Source organism: Dysidea avara, chromosome 14 (genome assembly GCF_963678975.1).
Source record: "Dysidea avara chromosome 14, odDysAvar1.4, whole genome shotgun sequence".
Taxonomy (NCBI): domain Eukaryota; kingdom Metazoa; phylum Porifera; class Demospongiae; order Dictyoceratida; family Dysideidae; genus Dysidea; species Dysidea avara.
The window spans coordinates 391,886-409,331 of NC_089285.1; the positions used below are offsets into that span (position 1 = coordinate 391,886).

Sequence of the window (17,446 nt, forward strand, 5' to 3'; positions counted from 1 at the left end):
GGAGGTTGATCCTCATCAAGTGCTCTCCTAACTCCAGCAAATACAGGTGGAGGTGAATCAAGCCTCCTTCTTCTTTCTGCATCATCTGGACTTTCATCCCTTCTTCTCCTGCCCAATATTGTTGGACCAGGTGGACTGGGACGAGGTGATGGACCAGGACTTGGTGATGAATATCTTTCTTCAAATGTATCTGGTGATTCACTTGACAGGGGTGGAGTTGCTGGTAGTGGACTTATGAATGGTACATCAAATGGTGGTGATGGTGGAGGTGAAGTATCTGGACTGGTTGGTAATGGACTGGTGTCTGGACTAGTGACTGGACTAATATCTACTATACCAGTATCAAACTCTGAAAGATTAATTGGTCTGCCACCAATATTAACAACCCCTTGATCAAACTCATTCAGACTAACTCTTCTAGCAGTTGGTCTGGGAGCTGCTGGTGGCTGTACCCTAGCAGATGCTGGTTCAACAAAAATTGATATTGGCAGAATTATAATTGAATCTGGTCTGGGGTGATGGATTCTTCTCCATGGAATGAAATCATTCCTCACCAAATCACCAGATGGATGAGTACCCACAAATAATATTCTTTCCCTGTCACCACCTCTGGGTCTCCTAAATCTGCTAAATACAATATTTCTTATTGCAAATGGGATATTGACTGTGGGCAAGTGATGAAAGGTATCACTGCCAAAAGATATATTAATTCTCTGAATACTATTATTACTCTGCCCTTGTATTTGTTCACTTAGATCAAAGATGTCAATAAAGTTAGCCTCACCTAAGTTGTCAAAGTATCTGGCATTCACTTGTCCTGGATAAGCCCTTGCAATTCTCCTGAGAGTGACTCCATATTCATTTACTTCGAAAAATATGAATCCAGTATTGACCAAAGCTTCAAGACATCTTAAAACTTGTAGTACAGATTCCCTGTCCCTTATCAATACAAAATTCTGAACAATCCTGGTAGCAGCTCCAACATCAAACAATACAAATTGTCTGGGAGAAACAATTCCAGTTTCCCATGCAATGTCCCCTTCCCTTCTGAAATACAATACTCTCTTGTTGTATTGTCTCTGGTTGGGTTGAGGGTTGGAGACAGTGAGGTTATCATAGACATATGCTCTGATCAGTACTATGAGATCAACCTCTTCAGGATGAGCACTTTCAAGGTACTCTAGATCCTCTTCCCTTATAGTATAGTTATGATTATATCTATCAATCAACTGTTCAATTATTGATGCCATGATCTAAAGAGTTAAATATTGATAATAATTGTGTTTAAATAGGCATTGGTACACTCACATTATTCCTAGCTATTTTCAAGAGTATCAATTATAGCTTGCATATCAGATATCCTGTCCTTGAGTATCTTTACTGTATCTTCCAAGTTTACAATAGTTTCCTCAAGTTCATCAACATGAAGTCCAAGTTGTCTGTTGGCAAGTTGAGTGAAATGTTTCTGAGCTATAATCTTATGATAGTTGGTCCTTAGCCTTCTGTAGTAATGTATAAGTTGATCCTTGGAGTAAGTCTCGTCTGCTTTTAAGAACTCACTGGCAGAAGCCATTCACTTGAAGAAGTAAAGATATTTCAAAGTCTTTTGTTTGAAGTCTTCCAATGTGTTCCACTTCCTGGTCAGCCAGTAGGGTTTCAAGTTGGTCTATAGTTGACTTCTGGTTGATGACTATATTTTGCAGAGATCTGTATTCTTGTTTCAGTAGGTCAAGTTCTGTCTTGAGTGAGGTTGAGTAGACTTGTTCCACCAGTAGTAGTTGCTTTGCTGTGACAGAATCGCACAGAGGGTCCTCACAGGACATCTAATCGAATTTGTGACACTTTTGAAAAATTGCGCGAAAAGTTCCCGCCAAAAGATTTTGCGCCAATCTGACAGAGTTTTCCCTCCAAATCTGCTCTCAAGTCTCCTTGGTAACGAATGATTCATGTGACAAAAACACTCAATACCTGCACTGAGAGTTGTGTGTGTGATCTGTAAGTATTCTAGCTGTGTTGGTAGAAGAGAGAGATGGCTATCAAACGGTATATAGCTTGATGGGTTAATTAATGGGTGGGGTCCACTTGTATCGCACACAGTTCACACAAGCCATAAAAGTTTTCACACTTGCGATTTTGTAAAAAAAAACTTTGGTAATAAAGGGTTAAACTAGTAGCAAAGCATATGAACTAAGGCATGAACATTGAGCATAATCGAGCATAATAGGTAAATATTGAGCATTAATTTAAGCATAATAAGTGAATTTTTTAGCAGTGCAGCATAGCATAATAGGTAAAATTATGAGCATAATCGGCAGGTCCCTAATCCCTTTTATCCCTTTTTTGTGCATGAGGATAAAAAAGTCAGCCCCACAAGATTTGTTCATGATCAATGCCTACATAATATACGTATGTGAACTCATACCAACATGTATGTATGCAAATACAGCTAGCTGCCACCCAATATAATCAACATTAATATTATGGTACCTGAAAACCATGGACTGCTATCACCCATACAGAAATTTCTACTTGTCATGCGATGGTTACAAACTGGTAACATATCTGTGGTATACGTGTGAGATTGTGATTAACTTGTACAAAGATTGTGCATTGCTGGTCATTGCTGCAGTTGTATTGTGTACAAGTATGTAAAATATATGTGTCTAGATTGTGTGTGTTGTATTGTTTTGTGTTGTGTTGTGTGTGTGTGTAGCCATTAACTGCACTGCATGTATGAATCTACCATGCACAAGTCCATTTTAAATCTTGCATGCTCACATATTATTTCCTTTACACCGCTGTTGAGTTTAATTTGTTTGTTAGGTGAGCATTTTAGCTATATCTTCATGCAATTGTGTTTACACTGCATGTGCATGTACTATGTTGACAAACTTTAAAGGTATTCTGTATCATCTGTGTTTGCCTTCCACCGTTAGGCATCATGTTAACAATAGCGTATAAACTAAACGAGAAAACACAGATACAGCAATAAACATGGGTAATTAGAAACACCGAGCTCTATTATGGTTGCACTTTTCAATGTAAAACCACACAATATGATGTCATTGGAATGACCTTTGTAAAGATACTCGAATAGAGCTGTTACACAACTCTCAAAATGGTAGTGTGGTTTAAAGTCCATCCTTGTTCCCTTTATCCTAAGGCTGCTTTAAGGCCTTCTGTATATACCCCTTAACAGCTCTCTCAGACCTCTCTGCACACATGGGTATGTGGATATCCTTATGTTAGAAACTTTGTCACAGTTCTCAAGTATGCACAGTTTTTTTAAACTCAGGAAGCAGTCCATGCAGCTTTGTAATCATAGGGTGCTATGTGTATGTGGGATAATGACTTGGACATATGTACATAATTATGGTCACTCATTTTATACTAATGTATTCAGGGGCGGATCCAGGGGGGGGGGAGCTTTGGGGGCTGAAGCCCCCCCCCCTTCATATTTAGGCTTTACTTGATCAATATGCTGAGGATTACAATGAAATTTTGTCTTAACATAATTATATGATCACTAATAATACAAATACTCATAAAATCACCTTATAAACATCTTTCCAAGGTATTATCAGTGGATTTATGCTAAAGTTTATGCAACAAGGACCCGGATCAGCATTGGAGGTGTACAAGATCGAGAGAGAGAAGAACCATCAGTATTATTGATGACACAAACAATTACAATCAAATGTCCTCGGACACATGCTACCACAAAAATAGGGCATAAAAAGCCCCACAGGTGGGCATGGCAAGGAGTACAATTAACAAAAAACAAAACACACACACACACAATTAATAATGAAAAATGTCTTGCCAACATAATGTTCAAAAGTCCACACACCATCTTGGCAGCTCTTCGCCATAAATATTCTCCTAGAAGAGGATATTGAAATTGCCACTGCTAAATCAAAGATTCTCTTACATTGAGATTTTAACATAGTGAAATTATTTTGAATGAAGTTCACACAGTTCCGAAAAGAAGATAATGAACTTGGCAGATGGTGACCCAATACACTCATCTCAATTGTGTCATAAAAGTTAACAATGCCAAGGCGATCTAGCTCAGACAAAAGTAGTTGATATTCTTCCTTTTTAAGTTTACGGTCTCTTGCAAGTTCAAGGTGACGGACAGAGTCCAGGGGACAAGTAAGCTCCAATAAGGCTACTGAATTACTTTCTTTATTGTGAATCACAATATCAGGGCGATACGGCGTAATGAGAAGAGCGGGAGGTATTGTTGCCTGAGGGGAATCACTTGCTCGCCTTCCAGGTAGGTCAGCATAAACGATGCACTGATCAGTCAAAACTTTAGAAAGCTCAGTGAACAAACAGTCCAGAACTTGGTTATGCCTATATGTATAGCGACCCTGTGTCAATGCACTGGGGCAGCCGCCCAAAATATGCGCAGTGGTTGGTTGAGTACCGCCACACAGTATGCACTTTGCGCTGCATTGGATGTTCCATCGTTGCAGATTGACCGGTGTGGGGAGAGTGTCGGAGGCAGCCCGAAGAATAAAGGAAAGCTGGCTAATAGAGCAGTCAGCTAACTACTCTAATAGAACATTCACTGGAAACATGTAGTTGGCTCTGTTATGGAATTTTTCCTGCACCCATACATACAATGAAGTGCATTGGTCTGTTTAAAGGGCTTCGTAGAAACAGAATAATTTCTGACATATGCCTCTCTGAAGTTTCCCCTCTGTATCAATGTAAGATAAACAAGAATTGTTTCGCTTAGTAGTTCTTGATTTTGTTTTGGCTGAAATCACACAGTTATTTTGTAAGTATAAGTAAGGGTAGAAACAAATATTATGCTGAGACGTGGTGTCAAATGTCCCATAGGCCTTCTGCATACAAGTGATGTCATCTCTTGAAAATCTGCCTTGATATGGTTTTCCCGTCAGTGACATTTTCTTGCTGTGATTGATAATCCTACACATGCAAAAACACATTAAACATCTGGAATAGGCATTTTATCACACCATATTGTTTGGCTACAAAAAAATGTGTGAAAGTATTTTTGCAAATTAACCTGGCAAAGATTATTATAATGCACACACTGTAACACAGCCAGGTGTAGCCAAGAATTGATAATAGTGTAGTGTATAGCTCCAAATTTACATGTCATAGAAAAAATATCTCAATCCAGGCTTCATGACAATTCAGATATGCTTCAGTTATATAATGACTGTATGACTGGATATTAAAAAGGGTCTAGCTTCCGCACACATCCAATTTACCAACTTTGTCAATTCATAACTTCAGACTTGTTTGGTCACAAAGCAAACACCAGCTTTGCTGAATGGTTGCAGAAAATTTCAGCGCTATGTGATTCTTGAATACTAAGTTATAATCTTTCTAACTCACAGAATTGGTGTGTGTAGAAGACCCCCTTCTTGTAAACTGGTCACAAGTGTGTATATCTACCATTTTGCTCACGCAGAACCAAGTGACAAGGTGGGTTATTGTGAAATATCCTCGGAGGTATGTTCCGTTCCAAAAATGGAAGGAAATGGTGGACCTATTATCATCCACTTTTGGAAGGTTATTATGCAGAGGAAATATTACTCCAAAAGTGGATGGAAATGACACATTTTTCCTATATAGTGACTAAAATGAGTAATAATCATCCATATTTGGAGTCTTTTAGTCTTCCACTTTTGGATGATTCTGTTATCATGAAACAATCATCCATATTTGGATTGTTCTAGTCTTCCACTTTTGGATGATTCTGTTATCATGAAACAATCATCCATATTTGGAGTCTTTTAGTCTTCCTCTTTTGGGTGATTCTTTTATCATGAAACAATCATCCATATTTGGAGTCTTTTAGTCTTCCTCTTTTGGGTGATTCTTTTATCATGAAACAATCATCCAAATTCGGATACCTATAGTAAATTTGCTAGCACCGGCTTAGAAATGTTGCAGCTATTGTCATTCATGCTGGCAAAAGTAGCTGTAATGGCAAATATTCATAAAATATTATTTTGAAATGACAGTTGTGACACTGAAACTTGTGTGACCATCGATTTGGATTTCACAACTTTTTCATGCAACTTATTTTATAAAACGTCTGTAATTTCACTGTTTTTGCGTGGATATAAATTTCGCTGTTTTTGTGTGGATATAAATTCTCCTTAGTTTTTTACAGCTTGTCTGTTTATGTGTAGATCTAAATTCTTTTTGTACGTGTGGGACTACACAGTACCAGCGTGCAAACAGATTCTCTTAACAAAATGCAAAAGATTATCGTTAGTAGTAGTGCACATATACACATAAATTATACACTTATACAATTACTGAAATTTCCTACAAATCTTTAAATTCTTGCATGCCAAAAACAGTTTGATATGAAATTTGAAATTTGGAGCCTTCATATATGCAATGTGGCCTTTGATCTTTTGCAATCCAGCATTTGCTTGTTCATTGATTTGGGAATTAAGGGATGCTAGATACTCTTGCTGATAAATGTCCATGTTATATCCACTTGAACAGCCGGTGTGTCCTCTCCAATGAAATCTATCCACCAAAAATGTAGTGTTTTGAAACATCACTGGCTCACGGTTCAGCACGTATTGATGAAGCTTACAACTGTTGTCGTAAATTATGTACTCGGGCATGCTGTGAAATCTTGTTAATATTAACTCAAATGGATGACGTGGAGACTCATGCTGTTTTAATATTTGAAAACCATAACATACACCATGGCTACAAAAGAGTGTAAAGATTCCTGGTGTTAAGACAGGATGACTTGAGGAAAACTTTCTGCAGGAGTCTCGATCTTCCTTGTGTAATTTCAAGTCTGCTGCATAATTTCGTACCCTTCGCACCAGTGGTAGGCTGGGAAAACAAGAAAAGTAGTCTTCATCCGGTGGAGACAAAAAATTATTAGGTGCTGAAACATTGTATGGTGCTAAGCACAAATCTCTTAACAGCTTGAAAAGATTACATACACTTAAAGGGATGGGCTCTGCCAACGTTAGCTTATTCAGGAAAACTGCGATAACAGGTGCACTCTTTTGCAAAAGTGCAAACTCTTTTTTTTGACCTGCCTGTCTAACGTCAATTCCTGAAATCACCTTATCAATTACTTCAATGACATCAGCCTTGCCTGCTATCTGAATCATGCCACATATGGCCGTGTTGCGAGCCAACTCAGAAAAAAATTCTCTGTAAGCATGAGGTGCTACTGTTGTTCCAGTTTCTTTATAGAGTTGATCAATGACACTGGCAAGCGCACTAGCCCCTTCGGCTCTCATCAATTTCATCATCGAGTTAAACTGTGGTAGAGTAAGATGCTTGGGAGATTTCACACACTTTCTGTCCTTTGTATAACCCGAGTACTGTAATAGTAATTCTCGTGACTTTACCGTTTTCAGTAACACTCTTTCTGAATGTCTAACTGTCACACACTGAATACTGTCAGTGGATTTAGTTTCCTGCACAGAAAGCCTACTCAGAAAGTCTTTGCGAAAACCAATGAGGGTGCCATCACACACAATGGTTTTAGGTGTATGTTCACATTGGGGACAAAGAAAGCATTCTTGATAATTAATATCTAGCAATCTGGCAAAGCAGTTCCATGCCTGACGAAGATGTTTGATTCCCACTGGGCGTGACTTGCTTAAGGCTGAAAAAGTTTGTTGCATGGATCTGTGAAAAGCTATCAACGGATTTTTTCCTTCTAACATGATGTGTAAATATGTAAACAACAGCCCATAGTAAAACAGATGCTTACCATCTAAATTTAATAGCAAGTGATCACGACCGTCATATTCCTGTTTACAATTGCAATCCCCCATTGTTGGTCTGTAAAATCAGTGTCTTTGACTATCATGTATTGACACAGACTCTTTATGAATAATCACGTCTTTGGTAGATATCCAAGAATTAAGCACTGGGTCATCAGAACTAAACTTATGGCCATGCTCACATTTCAGTGTTTCATTATAATTAGGAACTAACTCTTTAGGAAATTTCCACTCACCACACTCATGTGCGTCATGAATACTTTGAAGTTCAGTTGGCAGTGGGTATGGGATTAGCTGTGATGATAAGCATGTAAATTGTTGCTCCTCAATGGATTCAGCATCTTGGTCAATGTATATGTCATTTACCTCGCACCAATTGAGGAACTGTGTTACGTGTTGACAGTGATCATGGCACAAATCACAATAGAGTCTTGTGCTTTGCCTGGAGCATATTAAGCCACATTCACTGCCATCATACACAGCTACTAACAGAGGATCAGTACATATAATATCAACAGATTCATCACTATCTTGCTGGTGACATATTTCACTAGCTGACTCAAACAATTGTTCTGTTGCCAAAGCATGTACACAGTAGCTCTTTTTTTCTTCAGAGGCCCTTACACGTAGGTTGCAATCAGAAAAATCACCATGGCAGTATGAATTGCATCTCTCCTTTTGAAACTTTGAGGAATCACACGAACACAGCAGTATCACAATAGATTGAGAAAGGTACAGCTTTTGAACTAAACAATAGCCTGACTTGAGATTTCCTGAACTATCGCAATCAGCAATGACATATCTTTGACTATTTGACAACTCATAATATCGGCCTGAACTTTTTAGGCTTCTGACAAAGGCAGATTGTAGTGGAAATTCACCAACCTATATAGAAAAATCAAATTAAATTTTAGTAGGAAGACCCCTCTCTTAGTTGTCCTGCATGTAGGACAGGTACTGATGATAGTAGTATTAACAAGACAGACTGTGTCAAACTCAGCAAACACACTGTGTAGAACTATCAATAACTATATAGTGTGCAAAGGCTTCAACTTATTTAACACCTATCAACAGTTCTTTATAACCAGTAATGTTTTTAACTTGCCAAAAGGTGAACTTTACTTAGTGTGGCTGTACTGGTAATTTAATTATTATTTGAAGCCCTCATTGATCTGGGGACTAATAAAACCCTTTTAAAAAACAGCACTCCAGACTTCGGGTTACTTATAAAAGCCTCCAGGACCTTTTCTACAACTTTTAAGACTAAATAAAATATTTTAAGCAGAAAGTTTCTCAATTTCGCTACGTAACCACCCAACCAAAGTCACTTATTTGACCACTTTTGAATCAGTAGAATCTACCTTTCGAGAACCTAGTAGGTTCTGGGTGTGTTAAGGTCAAGTCTTGGTTCTAAAAAAAAATTGAAACACCGTTGTGAATGCTCCTGCAAAGAGTAATCTGAATGCTAGTGATAACTATGAATGCCTCCACACAATTACCATAATATTATAGAAGGAAGTTTAAAGGATCAAGCGGTAGTAAGGTTGCATACACACCCAAAGATGCTAGTGTACATTTAATCCTTAATTCAGAACCCTTGTGCAATTATTGTTACCTTCTTATGATCTAGTTGTAGGGACAAGCCATCATCACCATTTTCTTGTGACTTTGCTAATCTGGTTGACTATAAGAAAGAGATCATGCTTAAACTCTTAAGACTACTGAGTGTGCCTCCATCCAGGCCTCCTGCTCCATGAAGAAGAGAGCTGGTGATGATGGCTTGTCCCTACAACTAGATCATAAGAAGGTAACAATAATTGCACAAGGGTTCTGAATTAAGGATTAAATGTACACTAGCATCTTTGGGTGTGTATGCAACCTTACTACCGCTTGATCCTTTAAACTTCCTTCTATAATATTATGGTAATTGTGTGGAGGCATTCAGTAGTTATCACTAGCATTCAGATTACTCTTTGCAGGAGCATGTGTAGTTCACCATAGTTTGGCATTAGACTTTCATCACATATTTTGGTAGGTTTAGGTCATTGATTGATTTTATTGTGATGCATGCTGAAGCATTTCCATGATGTAACCTCAAACCCTTAAAATCTGAAGTCAGATTTTTATCAGTCATTTAGTAACAGTAAAGCTTGGATCTGAAGATGACTTCAAAAGTAGTAAATAACAATGCCAGGGATATCAAGAGAAAGTTGGATGTGATTTCTAAGAAATGCCAGGAATTGAAAGGTTTGGGAGTGGCTGTTGCTGTCGCATATTCTACCACAAAGACCAATGGTCTCTATGTTTTTGGAGATGAAAGAATTTCCAAAGTGGTGCAGAAGTACAAGGATGAGATACTCTTAGATCCAGATTGGCAAAAGGAGGAGATGGAGAGCTCTAGTAAAGTTTTGTTACCCCCTTTGCCAGATTCATTATATAGCCTAAATGGAATTACAATGAAAGCTTTAATTCGGGGCATAATGAAAGATCTCAAACTTTCATGGAATTCTGATAAGCCAGAATGGTGGCCAGATACTGTGCCATTTGTCAGTGTGACACAGCCTGCTCCAGAGTTTGAAGGTTAGTTACCACAATGAAAAAAGTTTTTGATGTGTATCAACATAGGGAATTGGAGCATTGCTCTACGAGAAATAATCACAGCATGCTATACTCATCATGGACTGGATGTTCGTACATACATTCAGCCAGATGCAGAGGATACACGTGAACGTGTTCCTGTTCCTCGTGATCTCCAAATTGAAGATGATGGATCTAGAGGTCCTCAAATAGAAGACGATGAATTTAGAGATCCCCAAGATGAAGATGATGAATCTGGATGTCAACAAATTGGTAATAATAAAACCAGACAGAGAAAAAGACCGGATTTCACACCTTTGGCTGTTAGAAAACCTAAAAGGCAAAGACACCAACCACAAAGATTGGAGTAAAAGTAAAATACTTACTTTGTAGTCTAACCTCTTTATTTCAAATAGCTGCATATGCATCTTTAAATTAATTATAATTCTAGTATATAACATAAAAGCTGCGGTACATTATGCGCTAGCAATAGACAAAGGGCTTGCACCGTAGCAATACATGTCAAGATCACTCACAACGAGATTCCTTTAAGGACTAGCTCCATCTTACCAAGTACAAAGCAAATCTGTCAGTAGCTAGGCATGTCAGTCCTCAAATCAGTGGGCAGAAAGCTCCCTGAAGGTCTCTGGTTTGCAAAGACACAACAAATGTGACCTCAGAATGTGTAAAAACCAAAAATATGTGAGTCCAGTAGTCCAGTCCAGTGATTAGTAGCACCCGTGCTCAACATCCCTTTAAGGGCGTGTAAGGTTGTTCCTCAAACATTCTTTCCATTCAAGGGTGATCCCAGCGGCGTAATGTCCAGAGGCCTCAACACCAATGCTTAGCAAGAAAGGAAAGCATCTATAATATAACAATTGTCTCTATCATGTTTGTCACTGTCAGTACAGCTGTATCGTAAGTGTATTCTAATTAATTAGTGCGCATGCTAGTTTTATAATCGTCATGCCATTCACTGTAGCTCTAAAATGGTGTTTACAGTGCTAAGAAAATAGTATAATGCCTGGGTTATTGTTCAAAAGTTATTTACAGCTCAGTCTGTGAGTCCATGAGTCGAGTCCGTGAGTCCAGTCCGCGAAATACATTACGCCGATCCCAGCATTTAAATTCTCAAGTTTCAGAAAAAAAATCAAAAAAAAGACGTTTATGCAAACACACATGTAACATTACAGTTCAACTTCATGAGTTAAGCTTTCCAGACTATTAGTGGCAGTTCGAGGCTACAATGAAACAAGGCATATACATGCACCGACACATTCATTGCCTTCTGGCAATTCAAATGACCTACCAAATTGGCACATGCTTTCACCACAACTATATATCACCAGGAACCACAGCATTGACATGAATGTGAATCAAAACTAGTTAGGGCAAAAATTGTGAATTTAAACAAGCAGAATAGGGATCGAAAATATTATTTTGAAAAAAAAACTGCGTAAACAAGAGTAATAGGGATGGTGATTCATAGCACCATTTAATAAATCGACACAATCATTGGCCAGCTGTGTACATTGAATTTAAGATTCCTTTTTCGTTTAAAAGCTATCTACTCAAAAAACAGCCAAGCTGTAAAAAAAGGTGCGGCCTTGTTTAAAATAGCTATCCAGTGTGAAAAAAGTTGTGAAATCAAAGGGGGTGGCCAAGAAATGGCTATGATGGTATAGGTTGATGTTAATATCAACAATGGAGGTCACTTTGTGTTGCCTTATCCCAGCTTCACTAGGAACCAGCACAAAACTCACCTGAACTGTCGTTATTAAAATTTTTTGCCATCAACCTATACTGTACCATCACAGCCATTTCTTGGCTGCTCCCTTTGATTTCACAACTTTTTTCACACTGGCCATTTTAAACTAGGCCACACTTTTTTTACAGCTTGGCTGTTTTTTGAGTAGATATCACATCTATTTGCAATTTACCTTGTATTTTTTTGCTTTTACAGGATATAGCTGAACTGAATCAAACAGTGCTAGCGCACTGTTTAAGTAGGGATCGGGGTGGATTTGGCACGCGCCTCGAATTTTGAGCGCTCAAAAATCATCCTAGAAGAATCTCGCGCAGCAAACAAACCTTTTACTAAAGAGTTTTCATGTTTTTAACTTCATTTTTAGCGTTAGATATCAGAAAATAACTATAGGGAAGTGCCAAAATTCGATTTTTTAAAAATCGCTAAAATACGAATTTTCGTCTGCCTGCCTGCCTCGAGGGGTCCGACACTTGTGAAATCTCGTACGCCTCGTCTGAAATCACTCCAGAAATCATAAAATCACAGCTTGAATGAAATCAGAAATCACATTTCCCAAATGTCGTTTTCGTAAAACATCGCGTATTTTCAGTAATCTATGACACATTTGTTGAGACGATCTTAAGGAGCGCGCGCCGCTAGACTAATTTTTTATCGCGATTAATCGTGGCACAGTGTTGACTCGAGACAACCACCTAGCCAGTTGAAACACTTCTTTACACACTCTAGATACTGTTGCCAGTTCTCAAAGTCTCTGGCAGCAGAGGAATCAATTTTATGAAGTCACGGAAATCACAATTGAAATCATTAAATCATTTTTGAAATCACGAAATCAGTTAGGAAATCAATGATTTCTGAGAAATCACTGTGATTTCGAAATCTCGTACGACCTTCGAAAAGTGGCGGACCCCTCGGCCTGCCTGACCACAGTCGCAAGCCTAGAGGCTAAACGAAGAAACGCACCGTCACCATTATTCGCCACAATATTTAACTCACTGCTGAGATGTGCCTTTTCGGGTTCCGACGAGCGTCTGCCTTCTGCGCTTTGCCTTTTCTTTCATGTTCAATTACGGATCGTCTTCTTCTCCAGTCACGAAGGCGTTAATAATTCGTATCGACACTTTCCTTTGGGCAGCCATACTGGGACGCCGCAAAACTAATAAGCGATTCGTACTGTAAGAGCAAGTAGATGCCTGTAGTTATACTTGTAAAGCGATCAAACAGCCCACTGCATGGCTATAGCTAAACGAAATAAGGTTATTTAAGCGCAATAACCGCGCCACGCCCTTATCAACGAGCACAGCACACGCTTGTACTTAACAATCAGTACGTGGACCACGCCCATTATTACTGGTTTAGCTGTAAGAAAACAAGAGATATCAACCTAGCATGCCTTTCAATTTAGCAATTGAGCAGCTCGTTTGCTGCTCGCACTAAACAAGCAGCAAGATCGAGATACTCTAATAGAGCAGTCAGTGCCAAAGGTCAAAAAATTTTGCTATACCTATATACCAAAAAAAGTTAACAAACTAGTAAATAAAAAATTGCTAATTTAGAAATGGAAGTAGGGATCAAACGATAAAAAGCAATGAAACAAGTGATTTGAATGATGGCAACTATTACAACATAGCTTTGTGGAAAAATCCCTACTTTGGCATTGAACAAATAATATTATGGTGACTCTGTGAGATGCCAATGTAAGGATTTCCCCACAAAGCTATGTTGTAATAGTTGCCATCATTCAAATCACTTGTTTCATTGCTTTTTATCGTTTGATCCCTACTTTTCCATTTCTAAATTAGCAATTTTTTATTTACTATTATAATAACTTAAGCTAAATGTTAACATTCTTTTTACAAGCTGTTAGTTGTAGTTAATCATCATACAAATAGCGCTATAGTAATGTGGTACCACCCCTTGTATTAAGATAGCTTCCTTACTTTTTATGATTATGATCCCTATTGGCTGTAAAATTACTGATTTTTCCTTAAACTTGTTTGTTTGCTTTTTAGGAGATGCTATAATTATTTCGTGGTGCGTCTAACTACTAATTAGTGGAAAATCCAATAGTCAGTACGCTTCGTATTCACTCATGTTCAGCCCATTACATAACATTACAAACGGAGAACAGCATGAAAAGCATCTCTATACAATCAATCCAGCTATTACAGAAAATACGGAATGTTTGCTCGTGTATTAATTTAAAGTGGGTGTGTCCTTCAAGAAAATGCTCTATCACTATGCTTCATTTCCAGCTACCTCAAACACTTTGGATAACCTTCGAAGCAAAATAATAGTGTTCGAATCGCCCCTGCTAGCACTGCACATACTCAAAGTCTTGCACGGAAGCTGTAACATGCGTACCGCAAATTGTCACCTACGCGGTAGGGAAGCATGAGTATAAGACAAATTTTGAAGAAAAGTTTTGGTGACCTCTGTATGTCTACTTTTGGGTTGATAAGGGGAAGGGGGGACTAGAACAATCCAGATATGGATGATTGTTCTACGATGAAAGAATCATCCAAAACAGGAAGACTAAAATCATCCAGGTATGGATGATTGATTTACGAGAAAAGAATCATCCAAAAGTGGAAGGCTAAAACAATCCAGATGAGGATAATTGTTTTATGATGAAAGAATCATCCAAAAGTGGAAGGCTAAAACAATCCAGATATGGATGATTGTTTTATGATGAAAGAATCATCCAAAATTGGAAGACTAAAACCATCCAGTTATAGATGATTGTTTTAAGAGAAAAGAATCATCCAAAAGTGGAAGGCTAGAACAATCCAGATATGGATGATTGTTTTATGATAGAATAATCATCCAAAAGTGGAAGGCTAAAACAATCCAAATATGGATCATTATTACTCATTTTGGTCACTATATAGGGGAATGCGTCATTTCAATCCACTTTTGGAGTAATATTAAAAACCTTCCAAAAGTGGATGATAATAGGTCCACCATTTCCATCCATTTTTGGAACGGAACATATATGAAATGCAATGATGGCCAATGAAATGGAATGGTCCTTTTGATGAATCAGTTGGCTATCTCTAATCATATTCATGTAAGGTTTACTCAAGGGACTTCTGTTTTTGACAGGCTTCAGTCACTAAATTGATTTCCAGTATGTGTCATGTGCCCTTGGGCTCTTAGGACAGCAAGAATGCACTCCAGAATCTGTGCAACTGACATATATGCCATATACATTTGCTCTTAACAATAATCATATAAATTGACAGTGTTACCAGTGTGCAGGGCCACCTGACATGAAGGAGGTGACTAGTGCAATTTTCATGGCTCAGGACTATTAGGGCCATATATTTTGCATACTGTAACTATGTGCCCCATTATTTGCTGCTAGTGACTCAGCCTGTGTGCTCTTGCATGAATAACAAATGATCTGTCAAAATAAATATGCCTAGTTGACTCCCACATTATCCTACAAACTGTTGTACTATTGTGTAAAGCTAAGGAGCCAGGGTCTCAACTGAGCCATTGCATATGGTTACATTGCTTCTGGGTATATTCTGCATGTGACCTGCAACAAGGTCTAATGAATCTGATACCTTAATTGTATTCACTAGTTTGTTGGATCTAGGTGTATACCTGTATATAATAATACTTAGCCTCCCATAAGTGAGCAGCCCCAGGCTCTTCACTGACAGTATTTTTCTGTTATTTTGTTTTTGTCTACTTTACAAGTTTAGTACTGGAGGGTGCACACAGAAGGCAGAGCTTGTTTGAGGTGTTTATCCATAGCCTGGGAGCCTAAGCAAAAGGCAACATTCTGACATCCGTTGTGTCCACAATTCAGTCAACCATTTAATGTGGTTTAAGCTATTAGTGGTGTAAGGGGTAATTATAAGAGCATTCTATAGCTAACTATAATTACAGTGGCTATATTCTGTTCCACTCTTCCATTCCATTTTGCACATTCCATGTTTTACAACTTTCCAGTGACAAGGTAGTGATGAAGTGGCTTTGTTGCTTTGTACCTTTTAAGGTAGGGGTGCCAAGGTTAATTAGCATACTTCTGTCAAAACTAAAAGGGCTTTAAAATTATTAGCTGTAGCTAACACACAATGTAAATGAAATGTGGTCATATAATGTAATATAAATGAAATGCTATGAAACTGATGACATTATCTATCATGGTGTACTAAAGGCTGCACTAGATTAGTCTTGTCAATGCAGACTGATTTTTTCTTTTGGTCGGGAAAAAAGTCTTTTTTCCGACCAAATGACAAAAGAAAAATACAGTCTGTGTTGACGAGACTAGCACTAGATACAACATCATTGACTTGATCTAGAAACATGACATTTGTATCATACATCTAAAATATACCTTTTTGAATGATTCATTGCTGTAAACAGGATCTCTTGCTGACTGCCAGGTTGAAGGACTTCTTTAGCATAACCAGGAAGTTTATGGTGTTCACTGATATGTCTGATTACCTACACAGCTCAATATAATATCATACAATAATTACTTTATTTGAATCAACCTGTTTTTCAACAGCTTGTGATCTATGAAATAGTTTCAACAATTCTCCGTTTGCACTTTCAAAAGGAAAACAGCTATGTGCCCACAATGGTCCCATGTTCTTCACAACGTTTGGAATATGAAGTAAATTGTGTATGTTAATCGTCATGTGACGCTCTCCTGGCCAAGATGAAAATTAAACTAATGAATTGTGTCATACATACACTAGTGCGTGTTTGTATGTGTTTAGTGTTAAACCTAGTGTGTGTGTGTCTGCACATGTACATGTGTGGTTGCATGCATATGCATGTGTGTAGTAGTAGTATATATAGTAGTGTATAATGTCTTACCATATAGCGCAGCGAATAGAAAGCAGTAATGCTTTAACAGCTCAAAACTTTGTTGGATATCTCTTTCAGTAATACATCGCTGCAACAGAAGGTAGGATGCTTCTACTAACAGCAGATGGTGTTGGTAGTAGTCTTCAGGAAGTACGCCGTATAACACAGCAGTGGAGTAGTGTAGCAACCATGCCCTTAGCTCATGAGCTAGTATATTGTGTATGTGCAGAATAAAATTTGGAGTAGACAGTATAAGACTACATTATTGTGTTCATTCCACAAACATAGGACATACATACAAGCATTCATAGCCAACAATTCAGTTATTCTTGTATTTACATTCAAATAATAATATTATATTAGAGTCAATATGAATAAGCAGGTTAAGGCAACTATTCTAGCACTAGACAATTGCAATTTCCATGTTAAAGAGTGTATAGCCTTTACTGTTATTTACTTGGTTATTTTAGTGATATTTAGGGTAGCTAGTCATACGCATGCATAAAAACTCACT

General features: G+C 38.0%; 1 protein-coding gene across 1 annotated transcript; it reads right to left on the minus strand.

The window, feature by feature from the left end:
* Positions 1-4,649: 4,649 nt before the first annotated feature.
* Positions 4,650-17,241, minus strand: LOC136244810 (uncharacterized). The gene is made up of 5 exons (XM_066036360.1): positions 17,232-17,241; positions 16,942-17,139; positions 16,614-16,771; positions 16,454-16,563; positions 4,650-4,941 (listed from the first exon to the last, which is right to left on the minus strand). Exons 1-5 carry the CDS (start codon positions 17,239-17,241, stop codon positions 4,650-4,652), a joined length of 768 nt encoding a protein of 255 aa, XP_065892432.1.
* Positions 17,242-17,446: the final 205 nt, after the last annotated feature.